This window comes from Bufo bufo, chromosome 1, assembly GCF_905171765.1.
Source record: "Bufo bufo chromosome 1, aBufBuf1.1, whole genome shotgun sequence".
In the NCBI taxonomy this organism is placed as follows: domain Eukaryota; kingdom Metazoa; phylum Chordata; class Amphibia; order Anura; family Bufonidae; genus Bufo; species Bufo bufo.
The window spans coordinates 618041255-618063528 of NC_053389.1; the positions used below are offsets into that span (position 1 = coordinate 618041255).

The following is a 22274-nucleotide window of genomic DNA, read 5'->3' on the forward strand; positions in this document are numbered from 1 at the left end:
TATTATACAATAAAGGTGATTTGATCCGAAGCGCTGTGCCTCGCTGCCATCATTCACTGAGACTCTACACACGATCCTGGCCAGGGGGCAACCGTCACAGGTGTTTTATGCTTATCCTGCTGACGACCCCCCAGTGAAGTAAGTGCCTCACTGGATGTTTCCCATCCATTTTATCTCATATTTCTTGTTTTTAACCTCTTGTTTTTAATCTCCTGCTGATACCGTAGCGCAGTGGTCAGCAACCTTCGGCACTCCAGATGTGTTGAAACTACAACTCCCAGCATGCTCCATTCACTTCTATGGGAGTTCTGAAAATAGCTAAGCAAGTGTGCATGCTGGGAGTCATAGTTTCAGCACAGCTGGAGCGCCGAAGGTTGCTGATCCCTGCCGTAGCGGGAAGTGAACTTTATCTGTCTATCGGTTTCAATATACCTTGTACTTTTTAATGTACCTTGTACTTTTATTTTACTTTATATTGTGTACTACTTTACCACCAAGATATTACATTCTCTACCCACTCCTAGCTTGGTTTGGCACTTTCGTGCGTTTCTCCATCTCCCTTGGTCAGTTGAACTCCGTTCAATTGACCTCCCCCTTGTGTATCTCATTTCTATAGACAGGAGACATGAACACGTGGAAGGCTCAACAGCAGGTGGCGCTCGTTCTACCCTGAGCGGGCAGCTCTATGGTATGCCGACGTCCCAGAACACGCCCCCTTTTACCCTTGTGTGTCCGTCCGGATTGAGCGTGCAGTGTGCGCGTGCCTCTTTCTTCCGGTCCCGATCCGCCGCCACTTCTCCACTCACCTCACACACCGCTCGGCTGCCGCCATGTTGGGAGCTGCTCTCCGGCGCTGCGTGTCTTCTGGCCTTCGTAGCCTTCCTCGCTGCCGTCCGCAGCCTCAGCCAGCCTGCTCTCAAGGTGAGCTTTCAAACGTTTCGCCATTGTGTCCTTGACGTGGGAGGTAGCAGGGACATGGACGGCAGCGGAGACTAGCCGGCTCCTGACCGCTCTGGTGAATGGGCTGTGTGCAGTGTGGGGTTGCTCCGGCTGTGGTGAGGGATGCATGCACCCGGTGATCTCCGCTGGCTAGTGCCCTTGTAGTGACCCGGCACAGGCTCGGGGCCTTCCCCCTGCAGTGCAGGAGCCGCACTGTCTGCACCCTGCCGTAGTGGCCTGCTCTTTCATTTCCTGCTGCCATGTGCTTTGTAGTGTGGATTTGCCAGGCAGATATGATCATCCTTCCTTCTATCTGCCACCAAGGTGATTGGATGCAGCCAGTTGGGCACTGATGGGTGCAGATTTACAGTAGATCTGCAGTGTGTGTGGCTGTGCCAACCTGTATTGTAGTAAATCTTAAGTGCACCTTTTGCTGCCACCTTCACTGTGGAATCCATGCCCTGTAACCGGTTTACTGCCCCTTTAACCAGTGGGACGTGAGCTCGGCAGAGCAGCTGATGGGGCTGTACATCCCGGAAGCAAGGTGACATTGACTGGTGTGTACAGTGACAGCCATCGCCTCCCTCTTCAGGGACTTCTCTTGGGGCTTTCACTGCATTTTCTGCTGTGCTCTGTATTGTGCCCAAGGTCTGATCACCCTGGCACTGAATCGTGGCCTAGGTTAGAACATGGGGTTAGCCGCTGCAGGACTTTATCTAAAACCAACAGGGGCGCGTCACCCGCTGCTGAGGCTTATCCGATTATTATTTTTTTTAATTATTTTACAAAGCTCCATATTTAGAGGCTGCAGAACCCCAGTATATGTGGCACTGATCTGTTTTTTTTACGGCAGATTCCTCTCCCTCTCAGGTTGTATGATATCCTACCCTGTCATGGTCTCATGTTTCCTATAGGTCAGGGAAGTCAAGTGCATGGCCCTCCAGCTGTTGCAAAACTATAACTCGCAGCATGCCTTGGAAGCTGTAGTTTTGCAGCAGCTGGAGGGCCACAAGTTTGACTTTCCTGCTCTTACATACACCCGTACTTGGCAGTGTCGCCCAATGCCCCCATTTTCATATTGGCAAGTCGCTGACTGCCGTGTCCTTCATCTCTGGACAGGAAGTGTGTGCTTCACAGGGAAATGCTTCCCCCACAGTCAGACTCTGCTAGGAGCCCTTTTATACCCACAAGCTTTGTCTAGTGGCCATTAAAACTTCATGGTGAACTAAACTGACCTCTAGGTGTCTTCTGGATAGAACATTACTCCTGCTGGAAATGTATGGATGAGGATGGTTTGCCAGACCCACAGCAGTAAGCTGACGCTTATCAGGGTGCTGTCACACTTGCAGGTTATGCTCACTTTTTTATGCAGATTTTGAAGTCAAAATCCAGTGTGGATTGTTAATACGTTTCTGGTTTTAGTTAAAAAAAAAATATATAAATTAAAAAATTGCTTCTAGAAACTGGGAAAAAACTTTCAAGTGTGGCCTTTTTTACTCTGTGGTCATGAGTTGGAGCTGTGATTCAGCTGCTGTTTTCTGAAATTGCAGCAAAAAAATAAAAATAAAATTATATATACACACCCCTCCCTATATACCCAACTTTAAAGGATAACTGTCATATTTTTTATTTGATAGTTTATTAGAGCTAGGCATGTATACCTGAGTTAGTCTGTCAATGATTGTCATACGATCAGTAATAACCTCATAATAAGTTTTCATTAATGTCCCCTGTCCCTTTCCACTGCTCCCTTAAAAGACCGTTGCTATGGCTTCTGTGTCTCCGGCTAGGGGCGGTCCTTCACACTGCATGCCTGCATTAGGCTTCAGAGTGAGGAGGCGTGTCTCTCAGTAATCCAATCGGATTGGCTGCTGGCTACAGCAAGTTTGTATGTGACCTAAGGTAATACAGTTTTGGCCTCAGAGAACTGGCAGAGGAGCCATCTTGAGAAGATCCTCATAATGTAGGATTAACTAAATAAACTCAAGGAAAACAGTGTTATGTGAAGAACCTAAAGATTGCTGTATGCATAATGCTGCTGCAGTAACTTATGCTAAAATACATTTTTTTTAATGAAAATGAGTTAACCTTTTAAAGGGATTTTCAGAGTTTTTAAAGGGACACTGACAGGCCCAATTAACATAATTAGCTGTGTATATATACATGCACAGGTCTTCCATTGAGTATTAAAAACATATAAGTCTAACCCCTGTCCACCTTATGAATACTGCAAAATGATCTTTTATAAACTGATGTAATCGCTCGTCTTTCTGTCCAAGGGGCGGCGTTTCAGCTTCACTTCTGCCCAGCCAGCCTCCCCCAACCGCCGTTTTGAAGCGCCGCCCAGCTCATCAATATTCACTTCGCTGGGCAGCTTCTGCTGTCCCGACGTTCCGAGATCCGGCGCATGCCCAATAGAAATCTATGGGTGCCGGGCGCATGCGCAGAAGCTGAAAGTGAGTCCGATGCCCATAGCTTTCTATTGGGCATGCGCCGGATCTCGGAATGTCGGGGACAGCAGAAGCCGCCCAGCGAAGTGAATATTGATGAGCTGGGCGGCGCTTCAAAACGGCGGTTGGGGGGAGGCTGCCTGGGCAGAAGTGAAGCTGAAACGCCGCCCCTTGGACAGAAAGACGAGCGATTACATCAGTTTATAAAACATCATTTTGCAGTATTCATAAGGTGGACAGGGGTTAGACTTATATGTTTTTGATACTCAATGGAAGACCTGTGCATGTATATATAAAGCTAATTATGCTTATTGGGCCTGTCAGTGTCCCTTTAATCCTGATGACTAACCTCTGGATAGGTGATCAGTAGGAGTCCAACTCCTGGTCCCCCCCCCCCCCCCGATCGGCTCCTGTGAGCGCTGCGGCCTTCTCTGTTTTTCCTAGGTAGAGTGACACCTTCATCGGTCACGTGGCCTAGAAACAGCTCAGCCCTATTCAAGTGGATGGGGCTGAGCGTGATACAAAGCACAGCCGCTATATAATGTACAGCGCTATTCTTGGTGAGCTGCCAGAAGGCAGTGGCGCTCACAGGAGCGCCGGTCCCTTCTCCAACAGCTGATCAGCAGGGGTGTCGGACCCCCAGCGATCAGATACTGATGACCTACCCTGAGGATAGGTCATCAGTATGAAATCCTGGAAAACCCTTTTAATTCCATTATGTCCATCTAGGGTGTGTTCAGACATGGCATATACAGTGCATGTTTTCTGCAGAAGATGTGTATGGGGAAAATCCACAGCGTATTTTAATAGCAGCAAAGTGTATCTATCCACACACTGATTTTATCCCTTTTCACCGGGGAGGGGAAATCTTCAGCAAATCTGCATGAAGTGCTGTGGAATTATAAAATGTAAAGCATAGACAAGCCTCAGCCTTATCCTAGAGATAAGCCCTATTGTCACAGATAGGAATACTCCTTTAATGATCAGGTGCGATACCACAGTGCCACGCGTTGCCATGTAGCCCTGACCTAATGAATAAAGTACGTCAGGATGTTGGCGGCTGCCTAGCAGCAGGCTTGTCAGGCTAGGAGGCGCTGCTGGCCGGTACTGTGTGTGCCAGGAAGAATGAAGCACCCCATCCCAGGACTCTCGTCCACACGTTTAGTAGACTTTAGGCTACATGAAAAACAGACATGAGATGGAGTTGTTGTTTTTTTTTAACAACCATCACATGTCTGTTTTAAGACCAATAGTAGTCTATGGGTCTCTTCACATGGCAGTTTGCTTGACAGCCAGTGAATAACGGACGTCAAAAAATAGAAAATGTTCTCTCGTCCGTTTATTCACTGACTGACAGCCACCATACACTTGCATGGGTAAGTTTTTAATGTCCATTTCTCAGTAAGGCATCAGTGGAAAAGGTCAGTTAAAAATGGACAGTTTATCCGTCTTTAACTGCCTTTTTTTTTTTTTTTTTTTTTACTGTTGTGTAGATTTAGCCTTGCTCTCTGATGGAACGCCATGCGCAGGCAGGTGAAGTATCCTCCATGGCTTTCCTGAGCTCCGTTTCATTTTCCCATGCCTCAGTCTCATGTATTTTCTCTCACTTGCAGTTGCTGCTCGTTGCTATTCTCACGCCAAACAGGAGTCAGATGAAGAGTTTGATGCTCGTTGGGTGACCTACTTCAACAAGCCCGACATTGATGCCTGGGAGCTGCGAAAAGGTAAGTGGTCTAAGGGACGTGCAAGGTGGTCCCTGACGGTACAGTGGCCTCAGGATGGAATATTCAACTAAGGGTCCATTCACACGTCCGTTGTTTCTTTCCTGATCTGTTCCGTTTTTTGCGGAACAGATCTGGACCCATTCATTTTCAATGGGTCCTGAAAAAAAATCAGACATTGAGCTGTCCGATTTTTTTTTTTTTAGGACCCATTGAAAATGAATGGGTCCAGATCTGTTCCGCAAAAAACGGAACAGATCAGGAAAGAAACAACGGACGTGTGAATGGGCCCTTACAGTGGTCTTTCCTGGGCCATCATAAGCTGAGACTAGACTCTACATACAATGCCTCTGACTCAGATCCAACCAAATGACATGGCCATTTCTCTGGTAATACACATTTCTGCTATCCAGTAGCTCCTCTTTACAGTGCGGTACCACGTTTCCTGTACTGTCCTGTCTGTGCCAGGATGAGCTGAGCCTTTGGATATCAGGTGACAGTGACACCCATGACATTTTTCTGGTACACTGTGTGCTATAATGGGACCCTGAAGAAGCCTCAGTCCTCATCACAGCAAGTGATTTACAGCTCCCAGCTTCTATTCCTTACTGTTATATGTGAGGATTTGCTTTTTCCGTCTTGGTGATCTGCTTATTTCTCTTAAAGAGGACCTGTCACCTCTCCCGACATGTCTGTTTTAATAGCTTCATGCATTCCCCATGTAATAGTTCTGGAACATCTATTCTCATGGCTCTATGTTGTGCCATTCCTTTATTATTTCTACTAGAAGTTATGAATGAATTGCTAGCAGTCTGCAGTAAGGGTACAGAGGGGAGGTAACCAGTTAGGGGGGTGTACCTGCACATAAAGACATTGTCCGGTCCTTGTCAGAATGTAGGCATACTTCCCAGTTCACATTCTAGTCATAGAAGAATAGCAGAGAAACCGCACAAGGCAGTCATGAGAAAACAAGCTCCAGTTGGGTCATTTTATGGCAAAAGCTGACTGGTCAGGGGAGCAGAATATTGGTAACAGTCCTATAACATGCATCCCCATCCTCCGAATCTCCTCCTTGCTCCCCCGACGTCACAGAGTGCTCTCATCTCGCGCATGCGCAGTTCATTCCCTGAGGCTGATGCCAGCACAGGGAAGGAACACTATGCCAGCACTGACATGCTGTGTACTTGCGCATGCACAAGATTACAGTGCTCTAACTGTGCGACATCTGGAGAGCAAGGAGGATGCAGGCAGTGCTGGGTTCCTTCACAGGGGGCGTGGCTGGGCTCCTGAAACGTTGGTAACAGCCCCTTGGGCTCCTTACTAGCCTAATTTTCATATATATAAAATTGTTTTTTTGACTAAATAAAAGCACTCTGACTAGCTGACATAATCCCTTTAAATAATGGTTAAAATGTGACAGATAAAATAAAAACAATCTTACAATGTATATATGTAACTTATTAAGTGTGATCAGGCCTTTAAGGGATTGTGAGCAACCCCTGTAAATGGCCTAAAATAAAAAATTAAGGGGATACTCACCCGTTTTCCCCCCTGTTTATTTTTTAGTGTTGCGTTTTGGTCCTCACCGCTACTTTGTTTTTCTGACTGCAGCATTGGTAATCTGTGCGTTTAAGTCACCACTGCGGCCGATCACTGGCCTCGGTAGAGATGTCCAGTGCACTGCTGAGGCCAGTGATTGGCTGCAGCAGTAACTTATATATACGCAACGTCACTGCTGCAGTCAGGAAGACGTAAAAAAAATGGAAGGACCAGAGCTTGAAGAAACGGGAGAAAACGTGCGAACATTAATTTGTCGTTTTAGACCATTTAGAGGTGTTGCCCACGTTTTTATGTAACTCGGACAACCCCTTTAAACATCTGACACTTCCTTAAATGTTAACATACAGCATGAAATTAATGGTGTTGTGTTAACATTTACACTATGAAATAGGTGATGCGTGTCTGATCAGTGGCATCCAACTGCAGTTATCCCCACTGCTCATAACACCGGGCTCCCATTAGGGTTGGGCAATAAACTGGTATTAAAAAATGGCGATATGGCCATTTCTTAGTTACCGCGGTATTTTAGTGACATCATAGGGGCAGACACATGTCAGTGCTGAATGACTCTAAGACATCCAGCGCACAGTGGAGAAGAAGGTTTCCCCTCCCACTGTGATCCGACTGCCGCTGTGCCCCCAATGAGAAGGTAGTAGTGAGAAGGGGAGGGGCTGTGGCCTCTGCACCACCAATGAGAATTACCCTCAATACAAATATATAGACTGCGGGTGTCGGCCGTATCACAGAAAAGGCACCCGGTCTCAGACAGAAAGCGGCGATTCCACGAACCAAGGCAATTTACCCCTCAGATGCGGCACCTGAGGGGTTAATTGGCACGGTTTGGTGGGATCTCTGTCATTGAGGCTGAGTGACGGCTGGCACCCACAGTCTATTTGTATTATGTGGTTAATTCATTGGTGGCACAGTGCCCCACCCACCCACCCCAGTATTATAAATGATAATCATTGGTGGCCCAGTGCACCCAAGCCCCCCAGTATTCTAATCATTGGTGGCAGTGGCCACAGGGTCCCCTCTTCACTGGCAGTGCAGTGGTAGCTTCTGATCAGAGCCCCAGCAGTGAAATCTCAGGGCTCCGATCGGTTACAATGGCAGCCAGGACGCTACTGAAGCCATCCATGGCTGCCATAGTAATCTCCCTGCTGCAGTGTGCACAAAGCACAGGGCAGCAGGGACCATGTGAGATCCTATGCACCCTAATAGATCTCTATTAGGGTGCATAGGACAAGGGATAAAAAGATCCTAGGTTTCCTGCCCCATAAGTTATTAAATAAAAATGAAATTTTAAATCGTCCTTTCCCAATTTACATTAAATATATAAGCAATAAAAAAACAAATTGGGTATCGCCACGTCCGAAAAAGTCCAAACTATTAAAGTATTGAAAAATGTGGTGAACGGCGTAACAGAAAAAAAAATGTAAAAAAAAACACCTTTTTTTTTTTTACCCTTTTCCCCTAAAAAATAGGATAGGACTTATATATTATGGGCCGCACGTTCCATAAATTGCTGAATGCACCTTTTTTTTTTTGGGCATTTAATTTTTCTTTTACGTGGTATCGAGTATTGTATTACTTTATGGGACCGAAATTGAATCAAAATTTTGGTATTGAGAAACCTAGTCACGGGGGTGTAAGTCCTTTAGGTCACAAAGAAATGGCATCTGGGGGCTGCTGCACAGAGGCTGGGGCTGAGAACAGTCGCTGCACTCTGGGGGCTGCGGTAATATGGCTGTAGTGTGTAGGGACTAAGACCCTTAGTAAATGACCCCCAATGTTTTATTTGACTGAAATGCCAAGGTGCCCTTCCTTCACAATGTGCACCTATGGTGGGCACACTGAATGAATGGAGCCACAGGGGGCACAGCCGCTCCATCAGATTTGGGGGGAACGTTGACCCCGTTCTTGGTGGGCAACTAAGATTACTTCTTGGAGGCATCAAGGAGACATTGTAATGTATGGGGGCAACAAGGAAACACAAGTACATGTTTTTATTTTTTCTCTAAATGGGCAGTTATCATGATACATTTCTTAATATCGTTATTGTGGGAATATTTTTGATATTCCCAACCCTAGGTCCCATATCTCCGTATGAATGGAGCAGAGGTCCAGTGTGCACTGTACTTCACCTAATTTTGTTAGTTCTATTAATACTGAATAGTGCAGCACTGTGCATGCTCGACCGCTGCTCCATTAAAATGGGAGAGATGGGTGTCCTGTTCTTGTGACTGAGGATCTCATCGGTTGGACCCCACTGACCAGCCACTTACTACCCGTCCTGTGGAAATGTTGTCAATTTAGGTAAACCCTTTTAACAAGGTTACTAAGGTGAATGCACCTAGATGTTGGTGTAATTGTGCCAGATGTGGAACAATTTAGCGCATCTAGGCTGAGAGTTTGTGCCTAGCCTGGGGATGGGGCAAGGCCTAAGATGCAACATTTTGTGCCAAATTTTCACCACAATTCTGGCGTAAAAATTCTGTCTCAAAATAAGCCAATCAATGGTCAGGAGTTGAACAAATCTGTCCTAGACGTTCACATGTATTGCCTGCCTGTCTAAGCTTACACCATTTTATAGGATTTTTTCACTACTCCCCAAATTTCTGGATATTGTCCCCTTAATTGTTATACTGAATAACTTATCACTCAAACTGGACCTTAAAATATGTATATAAATGGTTAAATAGTTTTTATTAAAAGTTGTCATAATACGGCAAAATAAAGAATCCCTGGTTCCTTAAAGGGATTAGCTTCTGGGGATCTTTTGGCATTGTGGCTGAACCTGTGGAGGGAAGCATGGATACCTGCTCCCCCACCACTGGGTCCCTGCTCCTTCATGCTGCAGCGCTCGGGTTCCCCACTGTCAATATCCCTGCCGGCGCCGCCAACTTAATTTTTTTGCATTGTGGTGACCAGCAGCCAGGCAAATGGGAAGTTAAAAAGCTGGCACCTAGCCGCAGGAAAGTATGTTTCCCTCCACAGGTCTGGCCAATAGGGGAGTGGGTCTGACAAAATAATGCCAGAGAATGAACAACTCCTTTAAAGGTGTTTCCAGGATTTTGATGTTGATGGCCCATCCTCATGGCAAGGAGCTTATCTGGATAGGAGCGTTGTGCTTGGCTGTAGGATGACAATTGATGCAGTATTTTTTTGGACAGTCTTATGATCTCATGTATCCTGTCTATATAGAGTCTTGATTACTGTGGAGGCAGACAATGTGAATATATACCCCACACAGTTCTGGACACGGGGGGGCTCAATACCATATACTAAAGCTCCCACCAGGTTAGAATGGTGCTCACAAGGTAATAGAAGATTGGAGAAATATGGTTTTAGGCCAACACTGACTACTGTATATAATATAATTTTTCTGTAAATTCTATATATAATTTTTTTTTTTTCCCCCCCTTTCCAACCAGGTGTGAACACACTCATCGGTTATGATTTAGTTCCAGAACCAAAAATCCTTGATGCTGCCTTGCGTGCTTGCAGACGGTTAAATGACTTTGCAAGTAGTGTCCGTATTTTGGAAGCAGTGAAGGTGAGTTTCGGTGCTGAGAGGCTTAAAAAAAATATATATATATATATATATATTTGCCACGCACTCATGGGGGGTCATTTACAAAGACCAGCTTTTTGCACCAGTCTTTTTCCCCTTTGTGATGCTAGAGGATGCAGATAATTTGACAAAGCATGCGCCTCCTCATAAATTGGGCGCACCTTCGGCAGTCTGTGCACCTAGTGTGAAAACTAGACCAGTCCCTGACTTGAGTAGTTAGCAGGCATAAATCTTGGTAAATTTATCAGGGTCGACACCCCGTCCCCTGACGCTCTCACCACTCGGGTGGTCACATGTCTGTTTGAATGGAGCAGTAATAAGAATGTTGATCCATGGAACTTCTATGGAACTGATTGCTGCCTACATGAATCCCATAGAAGTGAATGGAGTGGTAGACTGACATGTACTACAGCTTCGGACAAACAATTTGGTGGGTGGCTCATTCTTGGTGATGCCAGGTTCCATGTGCTTGACCGCCCAGCGATCATACATTTATCAGCTATCCTATGGATCTGTGGTAAATTCTGTTTGTCGGTTAATGGCTTTGTGGGGAATTTACCTGCCTTATTTTTTGCAGTTTTTATCTTGCAGTTAATTTGTCTAGTAAATCCAGTTCTTGATAAAATAGACTAAAATATGAAAATTACATATAAACCATATTGGTTGGTAACTGACCTGGTGCCCACCCACTACTATCTCCGCTTTCTCTTTACATTGTAGATGAATGGTTTATGGTTTTTCCTGCATTTTTGTCTTTTCCCAGGATAAAGCCGGACCTCATAAGGAAATCTACCCCTATGTCATTCAGGAACTCAGACCGACTTTAGATGAGCTTGGTATTTCCACCCCAGAAGAGCTGGGCTTGGATAAAGCATGAGAAGGCAAGTTATAATGCATTGAGCCTTATATCAATATGGTCTAGGAATCTTTTACTCGAACAGTAACCAATCCGTTAATTTAAGAAATAAAGTCTGGGTTGCTCGTTATTCTGAGCTACAACCCTTATTGAGGAGTAAGGTTGCATGTATGAGACGCATTGATATTTCCACTAGTTATATTAAGAGGGGACAGTTCACAGCTAAGCCATCTAGCCCCCATTTCAGTAAGCATTCACATTTTTATTTTTTGCCGTTTGCAAGCTTCGTCTGGAAAAAAAAGCACGTTTATCACGATACCAACATTTTTGATTCAATTTCGATACCATAAAAAAGTATTGAGATACTCGATGTCATTCGATACCACACGAAAGAAAAATAAAACGCCAAAAAAAGCTGTGTGCATTTTATAGAACGTCCGGCCCATAATAGAACAGTCTTGTTATCTTTTTGGGAGGACAAGGTGACTAAAAAATGGTGAATCGTGTGTTATATATTTTTTTTTCCTGTTATGTCTTTCACCGCACAGGAGAGATTTTATAGTTCAGACTTTTTTGGATATGGCGATACCTAATGTGTTTTTAGCTCTATTAGGGTGAATAGGAGTTTACACTACACAGTCCCTGCTGCCCCGTGCTTTGTGCAGCCAAGGATGGCTTTGGTAGCGTCCTGTCTGCCATGGTAAAAGATTGGAGCCACACTATTTTACTGCCGGGGCTCTGATCGGAAGCTGCCACCAATGAAAATGCTTAGGGTGAGCCAACACCTGGCCTCAATAATGGGGTGCGGTGGGATTGCAGTTCCCTGTCAATTAACCCCTCAGGTGCAGCAACCGAGGGTTGGTTGACAGGGTTCGGCGGTATCCCAGTCATTGAGACTGGGTGCCGGCTGTGTGAAACAGCCAGCACCCGCAGCTTGCATTTTTATTTACTGGTTAATTATTTTCATTGGAGGCGCGGTGGCCTTCCCCACCCTCCTCAGTATTGTATTCATTGGTGCAGTGGCCATCATGCTCCCCCACCCTTTGAGTCAAATTCAACCCTTTTTTAAAGAGGACCTTTCGCCACTACAGCCATTTCTGTAAATGCTCTTTCCCGATAATATAACAATTCTAGAGCATCTTTTCTTATAGCCATAACACACTGCCATTCATTTGTTATTCCTATTAGAATTTATGAATAAAATGACATCTGGGTGTCCCTACAGTCCAATGTCGAGTTGGTGCTCACAGAACCGAACTGTGTAGGGACACTCCTTTAATAAAGGCAATGCCTAAGTCTTAGGCTACTTTCACACTAGCGTTCGGGTGTCCGCTTGTGAGCTCTGTTTAAAGGGGCTCACAAGCGGCCCCGAATGCATCCGTACTGCCCTAATGCATTCTGAGTGGACGTGGATCCGCTCAGAATGCATCAGTCTGGCAGCGTTCAGCCTCCGCTCCGCTCAGCAGGCGGACACCTGAACACTGCTTGCAGCGTTAGGGTGTCCGCCTGGCCATGCGGAGGCAAGCGGATCCGTCCAGACTTACAATGTAAGTCAATGGGGACGGATCCGTTTGAAGATGACACAATATGGCTCAATCTTCAAACGGATCCGTCCCCCATTGACTTTCAATGTAAAGTCTGGACGGATCCGTTCAGGCTACTTTCACACTTAGATTTTTTTTTTTTTAAACTATAATGCAGATGGATCCGTTCTGAACGGATACAAACGTCTGTATTATAGGAGCGGATCCGTCTGTGCAGACATCAGACGGACCCGCTCTGAATGGTAGTGTGAAAGTAGCCTTAGTTTGTTCATACTGTACGTTTATAGGAGGAATGGCATAATGCAAAGTTCCTGGAAGCTCTAGAGTTGTATCATAAGAAATATAAGTGTTTCCTGAAACGCGCATGTCAGAAGATGTGACAGGTTCTCTTTAAAGGGGGGGGGACAACTCCTGGGGCCGCTGATGAGAATGGGGCTCCTGACGATCATTCGCTTATACTCTGGATAGGGGATTAGTTGTCTAAATGGGAAAACCCCTTTAAGTTATATCCATTGTAGTGTAGCTTAAGGAGCTCTCCGGGCTACAGATATTTGACCTATCCTCTTGATAGTTCATAAATATCAGATTGATATAGAAGGCCCTTAGTTTCTGGTACAACATGCATTGTGACTTCCGTATACAAAGGCTTACATGCTGTGGCCAAACGCTTCCCAGTTTTGTGGGTAAAGCTGATGAATTGCCTTCAAAATCATGCGGCCATTGGCTGCTGCAGGTGGGCCTGATCTATCATACGTTTCTTTTGAACACCATTGACATATAATGGGTTTGCGTTTCTTTTTTTTAAATCAAATCGTTTTTATTGAACCAATAAATACAGAGTATAACATAAAACAATACGTTGTATTTTCTTTGCTTTATCCACTGTGTGGAATCAGTGTACAACAGAAATCATAGAAATATCAACACACAGTTTTATCAAGTATCTATACATTGCGTGTACACATGCTAAAACAAATATTTGAGACAGAGTTACTAATATCTTAACCTCCCCAACATCCCTCCCCCCCCACCCTGCCCTAACCCCCCCTCCCTGACAACTGGTCTTGACCATTACGAGCCTATATAACAACGTGAGTATGAGATAACCATTCACTCCACATTTTATCAAACTTCTGAGGACACCCTCTCTTCACATACACCCCTTTTCTCGCCCAGTTTCCTTGGGGGACACAGAAGACCTTGGGTATAGCTCATCTCCATAGGAGGCGTGACACTAAGTGAAGACTGTTAAGCCCCTCCTCCACAGCTATACCCTCAGCCTGGAGAGAGAGACTGCCAGTTTTTGCTTAGTGTCCAAGGAGGCAAGACACTCCCTGCTCTGCAGGGCTGTTTTCTCCTTGTTTAAATTTTAGATTTTTACTTTTTTCTTTTCTTTTTGTTCCAGATCATCAGGGACAACAGAGACGCACTAGACCTCTCTGTTTCTCCCGGGGTTGAGCTGCGCCAGTGCCGGTCACCCGCACTGCTGCCTCCCCCACAGAAGGCAAGGTGGATCAGGGCAGCCCAGCTCCCCTACATCCCGCCAGCGCAAGGGTCGCCCGCACGCCAAGTCCCTCTTCCAGCGTCCTGCCACTACGGTGCCAGTAGCTGAAGGGGCGACCCTGCTGGAACGGACCGAGGGTGAAGACGGCTGTGGTAAGAGAGAGGCTTCTCCAGCCCTACGTTCCCCTCCCTGGCCTCCTGCGTGCTGGACCCCCATGCTGGTCCCGGCTGGACCTACGCTGGCCCCTGGGGTGCCGTAGGTGAACAGCCATGTTTCTGGCTCCAGGGCTGTCGCTCATATCTAGCTGTTGCCCAATAATTATATAGCCCCACACCACCACCATACTGGTGACCGCGGGGCGACAATACAATGCCCCTCCATAGGGGATTGCACAGGGGTGAGCATGGCATTGCTGTGGAGGAATATAGGGCCAGAGACCTGCTCCTAGCTGCCCCTAACACAGGGGTTATGCCGACCCTCCCCCTTACCGGTCGCAGATTCAGTACAGGGGGCCCGCGCTAGCTGCCCCTGTCTCTCCTCTACGGGTGCCTGTCCATTAGGGCAGGGGGTGCAGTGCTGGACTTCAGGGTCTCCCTCCTTACCGGTGTGCTAGGGCCAAGGGGCCGCTCCAGACGCTGCCGGACGCAAGGACCTCGCGGCCTGCATGTGGAACGCGATGCTCCAACAGGCCCCAGCCGACTGCTGATGCTTCCGGTCGGCCGGGTGCCGCAAACTTTGACCCAGGCTTTGGCCTGCTCGACCGCAATCCGGTCCTCTGTCTCTGCCGGCCCGCGGGGTGGGCACCCGCGGCCGTTGGTACATGCGTCAGCCGGCTCCCTCCAGGTCCCGGCTGACCGTCGTTGCCTCCTGGCCGGCCGGGCGCCGCAAAAATCTAGGCCCCGGCTTCGTGACCTACTAGGCCGCAAAATTCCGGCCTCGGTTGGAGGGGGCGGGAACGTCTTGCGGCGCGAATTCTTCCCGCCCGCAGGTCCCCCGCCCCCCAGGGGATCGCAGTGCCGCCCCCCCCCAGGCCGGATCTTTGTTAACCTGTTGGGTACCGGCCATCTCCAACGGCCGGCTCCCATCTAGAGGACCCCCTCTATGTTCTGGTGGGCTTCCTAATAAGTCTGTACGAGGCTGTGCCCCTGTATGGTGGCCCCTTTCTTGTCTTAAGAGTGGTTGTGTTTTAAAAAAAAAAAAAAAAAAAGGGCTTCCATGGCGGAGTTAATAAATAACGGAATGGCTGCGCAGGACGCTGCAGCATGATACAGTAGTGCTGGCCGCATGCTATGCCCCCCTTCCGTAGGCGGCATGTCGCGCTCCCCGGCTGCAGTGCTGGCCAGCTGCATGTCTCCTTTTTAGGCGGACCCTTGCCATCTCCCGGGATACGGCGCTGGCCAAGTGTAGGCGCCCCTCTTCCGCCCGTTCTATGGCAGGACGTCACCTCTCCAGTTATGGTGCTGGCCATGGGCATGAACCCCTTCCTAAGTGGAATTCTGCACTCTCTGGCCGCAGGCTGGCCATGTGCATAACTCCCTTCTATAGGTGGAATACTACATTCACCGGATCGGTGCTGACCATGGCACGACACCCCCCCTTCCTTAGGGGAACGCTGCACTCACTGGATTTAATGCTGGACAGGTGCATGACCCCCTTCTGGGGCGGAATAATTGCACTCTCACCGAATACAGTGCTGGCCATGTGCACGACCCCCCTCCTTAGGGGAACGCGGCACTCTCACTGGATTCCCTGCCGGCCATGTGTGTAACCCCCTTCTTAGGCGGTACGCTGCACTCTCACTGGGTTCGCTGTCGGCCATGTGTATGAAACCCTTCTATAAGAGGAACTCCGCACTCTCGCCAGATGCGGTGCTGGCCATGTGCACGTCCCCCTTCCATAAGCGGAACACTGCACTCTTACTGGATTCACTGACTGCCATGTGCATGACTCCCTTTCATAAGCGGAATGCTGCACTCTCATTGGTTTTGCTGCCGGCCTTGAGCATGCCTCCTTCTCTCAGGCGGCATACATACACTCTTACTGGCTGGGGTTGTTCTCTCGCGGTAGGTTGCTGGCCACGTGCCTGACCCTCTTCCATGGTTGGGTGCTTGCACTCTCACCGGATCCGCTGCCAGCTATATGCATGGCCCCCTTCCGTGGGCGGTGTTCCGCACTCTCGCTGGATTGCTGCCGGCATGGCCATGCCTCCTCTCCTCAGGCGACATTCATGCACTTTCACTGACTGGGTGTTATTGTGCCAGCACGTTGCCGGCCAGGTGCATGACCCCCCATCCATGGCGGGATGCTCGTGCTCTCCTGGGATGCGATGCTGGCCATGTGCCCCCCCCCCCCCCCCCTTCTGGGAGGATCACTGCACTTTCACCGAATACGTTGCGGGCCGTGAGCATGGCTCTAACAGGGGTGCGCTGCTTGCACTCCCTTTGGAAATGGTGCTGGCTTTGTGCATGACCACTTCTCATTCCATGGGCGGAAATTTGTACGCTCACGAGATTTACGGCTGTCCTTGTGTATGCTGTACTGGACGTTCCCCTTTCATGGGCGGAGTAGTTGCACTCTCACTAAATTCGGTGTTGGGTAGATCATTGCACAATCATTTAATGCTAGGATAATCCGGTGCATGCCCCCCTTTTCACCAGGTCCTTTTGGTGCGGGCCTTTGCACTCTTGCCATCTGCAGAGTTTGCCAGGTACCTTCCCCCCTTTTTCCGGGCGGACTGCTTGCGTTCCATCGCATGCCGGTACTGGTCTTGTGCATAACTCCTTTTCAGGTTGCACTTTACACTTCCGTGGATACTGTGGGACGCTGTGGCTGTGCGCTCTGTGCGTTGTTTGGGCCGTGTATGCCTTCTCCTCCCGTGGGTGGGTTGGCCTTCTCGCTGCCTGCAGGGTTGCTAGTACGTATGCCTCCCTTCTTCCTGCGACATACTTTTTTCTCTTGGGGTGAGGTTGCTTGTCGCAAGCTTTGCACTCTTCTCTGAGGAGATCATTCTGTCCACCTGTATGAGCCTAAGGTGTTGTTGTCCAACACGCAACAATGAATGCTCAATGTATTCACAGCTGTATATCTTGTATATACGTAGACGAGCTCTGCTGGCTCGCTACTGCACTGAGCTGAGTGGTACCCATTTTCTGGTGTGGTCCCGTTGTGTCGGCACCCACCATGTTCGTTGGCCTTTCCACCTGGGGAGTGTTCGGGGTTCCTTGATGCGTACCCATTCGTCATCCCGTGACATTGTTTCCCCACGCAACCGGTCAGGGTCGAGAGTGTTGTCTGCAGTGCCGCTCGACTTCTACGTTGGCTCTGGCGGGACTACGGTTCCCTCGCCTACTACCATTTCCTCCTCTCGGATGCAGTGTGGTATGGGTCCTTCCTATTGGCGCCCTTTGCGCTTCAGTCTGTTGCTACCAGGTTCAGACTGCTCCTCTCGGGTAGGTCACCCAACTCTTCTTGGGTGCTTGATTATCCAGGTGCTGGGGAACTCCACTTTTGGTTTCTTCAGGGTATTCACCTGCTGCGAGGCGGTGTGCAGGTCGTCTCACAGAGTAGCGGGGATTCGGCTCTGCTTTCCTCGCCGGCTCGGTTTTTTTCGCTTCTGCTCTGGGTTTGTCGCTCCAATGTGGCTTCTGCCCCGGCCAGGCCTCAGAGGCTGTTCCGTCGTTGCCCCCCCCCCCCCCCCTCTGGGGTGAGCATGGTTGTTCAATTGGATGGTTCCGGTGTTACTTGCGGTCTCGTACCATCTCCCTCGTTCTCGCTGGCAGTACTAGCTGTTTGCCGGGCCTACCGCGTTTTGTCCTCCCACTGGGTGCAGATTGCCTTTCCATTCTGGGCATATGGTCCTGCGGGACTTACTTTCTCGGTAACTTGGGAGGACTACCCTTCGGTCAAGATTGTCCTTGGATCTCCCACACCGGGACTGTAGAACTCCTTTCTTTGGTGGCTACATCGACTTGGACTTAGCCTGTCTTGTCTGGGCATCTGTCGGATGCTGGGCAGACCCTTCCGGTTTCTTCCGTCTGTCCTTCTGCTCCCCCACTCCGGTTGGATACGGGACTATGTTGTTCGGGGGCCGACAGGACCGTGTTTTTCCGATCCTTCGGCCGTGTTACTGGTCTGCGCCTGATCACATTGGGTTTTCTCCCGCTTGCTGGGTGATTCCTGCGAGCACGCTAGTGTTCGCTCCCGACTGTGCTTCGTCCAGGTTTGGTTGTCGGACTTAGGGTTCTTACCTGGGGTTTTGTGGGAAGCGGGGCATTCCCCCACTCTGCCTTTCTCTCCCTTGGTTTTGTCTTTCTCTAGTCCGGCCTGACCCTGGGACTGGGACTCTGTTACTTGAAGTGTTAAGTGTCTGCGCTGTCCTTCCCCTTCCAGCGTTTCCTGGCCCTCCTGGGCCTTGTCATGACCTTCTTCCACAGAGTGGCTCTTTGGTTCCTCTTTACCGTTTTCCTGGTTCCGCCCTGGGAACTACATACTGAGCTCTCGGCGCTCCAATCTTTCCCTTGGAGCCGTTGCAGAAGTTCTCCCTACTCCTTCTGTCCTGTACAGTTGTGTTTCTGTTGCCATCATGTCTGACGGGTGCCTGATTGGCGGCCCTTCGTGTCTGTGCCTTCTGTCCTTTTCCAGGACAGGGCTGTTCTCCGTCCTGTCCCTTCCTTCCTTCTGAAGGTGGTATCTGCCTTCTTATCAACGAGGCTTTCGTCCTTTTCCTCCCATCCCCGGGAACGGACGCTTTACCGTTTGGAGGTTGTTGGGCCTTGCAGTTGTTTACTTGGAGATCTCCGACTCTGGTCGGCGTTCGGTCTCTTGTGTTTCCAGGAGGTCAGTGCAAAAGGTTGGTGGCCTCCAGGGTGGCTTCCTCCGCTTTCTCAGAGTGGCTTTTGCTGTGGTTATCGCACCAATGGCAGGGTTCTGCTTTCGGTGTCACCGTTCATTTCACCAGAGCGGTCGGTGCCTCCTGGGGCGGAGGCATTGGGTTTCGGCCATTCATTTGTGCAAGGCGGTCACTTCTTCCTTGCACACCTTACCGAGTTCTACAGGGTGCATACTCGGGCTTCGGCGTATGCTGCCTTGGGCCGCCTGGTCTGCAGGCGGTGGTTTCTTGATGCCTTCGGGTGCTTCGCCTTGGTGCTGTGGTCCCTCCCCTCTTGGACTGCTATTGAACGTCCCAAGGTCTTCTGTGTCCCCCAAGGAAACTGGGCGAGAAAACGAGATTTTTGTATAACTTACCAGTAAAATCTCTTTCTCGCTCTTTCCTTGGGGGACACAGCACCCACCCATTCTTGTTTTTTCTTTACACGGTTTCCGAATTTGTTTTACCCGTTGGGTAGTTGGCTTGTTGGTTCCACTTTTGGACTTTGCCTTTTCTCACTACTTGGACACGCAACTGGCAGTCTCTCTCTCCAGGCTGAGGGTATAGCTGTGGAGGAGGGGCTTAACAGTCTTCACTTAGTGTCACGCCTCCTATGGAGATGAGCTATACCCAAGGTCTTCTGTGTCCCCCAAGGAAAGAGCGAGAAAGAGATTTTACTGGTAAGTTATACAAAAATCTCGTTTTTCAAGTATCAGCATGTCATGCACCTTCCGCTCAAACTCACCCAGTGTAGGCGGACTTCCCTGGATCCACCTCATAGCAATCAGTTTCCTGGCCACATACAGCAACCTCCCCACAGCTACCTTGACCGATTCAGTCCCTCCAATCTCAGACACATATCCCAAAATACACACCTTAGGGTCTTTTTGAATTTTCAATGTCATTTTGCTATTAATCATATTTCTAACATCCTCCCAATAATTACCAACTACTGGACAAGACCACAGCATATGTAACAAGTCCGCACCATCTTCCATACACTTTGGACACTTGTCATCACTTCTCACTCCAATCTTTTTTAGGAACACCGGTGTTTTGTACACTCTATGTATGATAAATAATTGGGACAATTTGCCCTGTTCGCTGAGGGACACCTTGGGGACCCCTTCCAATATATCTTCCCACTTATCTTTAGACATATCCCCCACATCAGCCTCCCATTTTTTCATTCTTGAAAGCGGACACCCCTCTAAGAATTTTTCCAGTAAAAGAGCATACAACTGTGATATCAGCCCTCTTTTTCCCCCACCTGTCGGGAGAACAAGCTTATGAACCACCTCCATTTGAGCTATCACACATCTTTTCCGCAGTGTGATCTCAAGGGCATGCCTTATTTGAAGATATTTATAGAACCTGCAGGTTTTGAAATGACTTGCATATCTTGTCCTTAATTAATTGGCCAATTCTCGTCACTCCATAAGTTTCCCAGTTCCTAAGTCCTGGTATGGCAAATAATTCGGGCAACAGGTGATTCTTTCCAATAGGGGAAAGTTCACTAATTCCACCCACACCTCTTAGCTGCTTCACCTTTGCCCAAACTCTTTTCATAAGTTCAATAAGAGGGAGTTTTTCCCTCCCAGCATGCATTCCTGAGCCTTCCAGAATACCCATGAGGTCACGACTGCCCAGCCAATGCTGCAATATCTGCCCAGTCATATCCGGTGCTTGTAGATCAATCCATCCCTTAAAATGCTGACATTGGGAAGCCAGAAAATAAATCCATGCGTTAGGGACAGCCAGGCCCCCTTCCGACTTAGGATACTGCAATGTCTCCAGTTTGATCCTAGCCTGCCCATACTTCCAAATAAGATCCCTAAATATAGAGTGAATTTTCTTGAATCTATCCAGGGGGATCCATACGGGAGCATTATTCAGTACATATAGCAACTGGGGCATCATAACCATTTTTAAAAGGTTAACTCTACCTACCACCGAAAGAAAAATGGGTTTGCGTTTCTGGTGTTTTGATGGCAAGAACAGCAATGTGTGCAGGGCTGCCAAAATGTAAAGGGGTCCCATACATATGTAATCCGTGTTACTGTCTGTATGTTGGCTAATGTGGTTGATATAGACCGGTGTTGTGCAATGCACTTTTATCAGTTATTTTTTTAATTTTATTGCATTTGATCTGTTTGGCAAATATATGCCTGAGAATAACTGTCATCTGTCTTCCCACAGATTATCCATCCAAATGTTTTATCATCAATGCTGCTTGATTGTACACAGCCATCCAGAAATACAAAGATGTTAACCTATTATCTTTATTTGGTAAAAATGCAACACTGCTCTTTTGAGTCCCAGTCTGTGTAATATTATTTTGGGATTAATAAAGGGATGTTGTTTAAGCCATTGTTGATTTACTGGTTTGTTTTCATTTAGTCTTTACATCAGTCTATGGCACTTCTTAAACTCCTCCATATGCATGCTCAGATCAGCTGAGGGTGCATGTTTATTGCTATAAGAGGAAGGGAAATAAGCCTGAGAGATGTGTCTGGGTCATTTGCTCCTGTGGTATAATTGAAAGGTCCGGCAACAGTAAACATAAGACACACTATGGGTCAACAGTACAGTTTTATGCAGTGATTTTTCTTTTTTTATGCTGCATTTATTTCAAAGATCACAGCTGCAGAGATCCATTCTGTGTGAATGGGGAGCCTAGGCAAAGCTAAGGTTTTGAACACTATCCAAATGTACTATAAATGGCCAGAGTTTCAGCCTGGTATGCCTGCTTGTGTACAAAGACCCTAAGAAGCCCTTTCTTTAGTACTGCCAAACACAAGGTCTTTTCCATTACGCCCCATGACAGCACCTGTGAGAGATCCTCCCTCTTCCGGACAGGAAACAGGAACTTCCCAGATCTTTAAATTGGTCCACTGCCTTCCACCACTGAGTTCTTTCCTGTCCAGAGACAGGAGGATTTCTTCTCAGGTCTATCTTTGGGCTGCAGGACCTCTAGGGTTAAAACGATGGAAACCTAGTGGAGGTACCGATCGGTGTAAGTCTCCACTAGGAGCCGCTGAGAGGCCCAGCGTTTTCTCTCCCTTCAGAGCCATGGGGGGATGCCTGTAGCTGCCTCATTGTCCCTCCCTGGCCGGCAAAGTTTCGGCGTGAGGGGGAGGCGCATCTTCTCTCATTATGGCAGGCCGAGTCTGGACACGCGCGTCGCATCGGAAGTGACGCGTGCGTTCCACCGGCCGGAAGGGGAGGAGCTTAAACATGGCGGGCGTTGCGCAGCCCA

At 48.2% G+C, this 22274-nt stretch overlaps 1 protein-coding gene across 1 annotated transcript; it reads left to right on the forward strand.

The window, feature by feature from the left end:
* The first annotated feature begins 713 nt into the window (after nt 1-713).
* On the forward strand, nt 714-21386 carry LOC120985670 (cytochrome c oxidase subunit 5A, mitochondrial). The gene is made up of 5 exons (XM_040413738.1): nt 714-921; nt 5003-5113; nt 10105-10226; nt 11008-11125; nt 21215-21386. Exons 1-4 carry the CDS (start codon nt 831-833, stop codon nt 11119-11121), a joined length of 438 nt encoding a protein of 145 aa, XP_040269672.1. The 5' UTR covers nt 714-830; the 3' UTR covers nt 11122-11125; nt 21215-21386.
* Nucleotides 21387-22274: the final 888 nt, after the last annotated feature.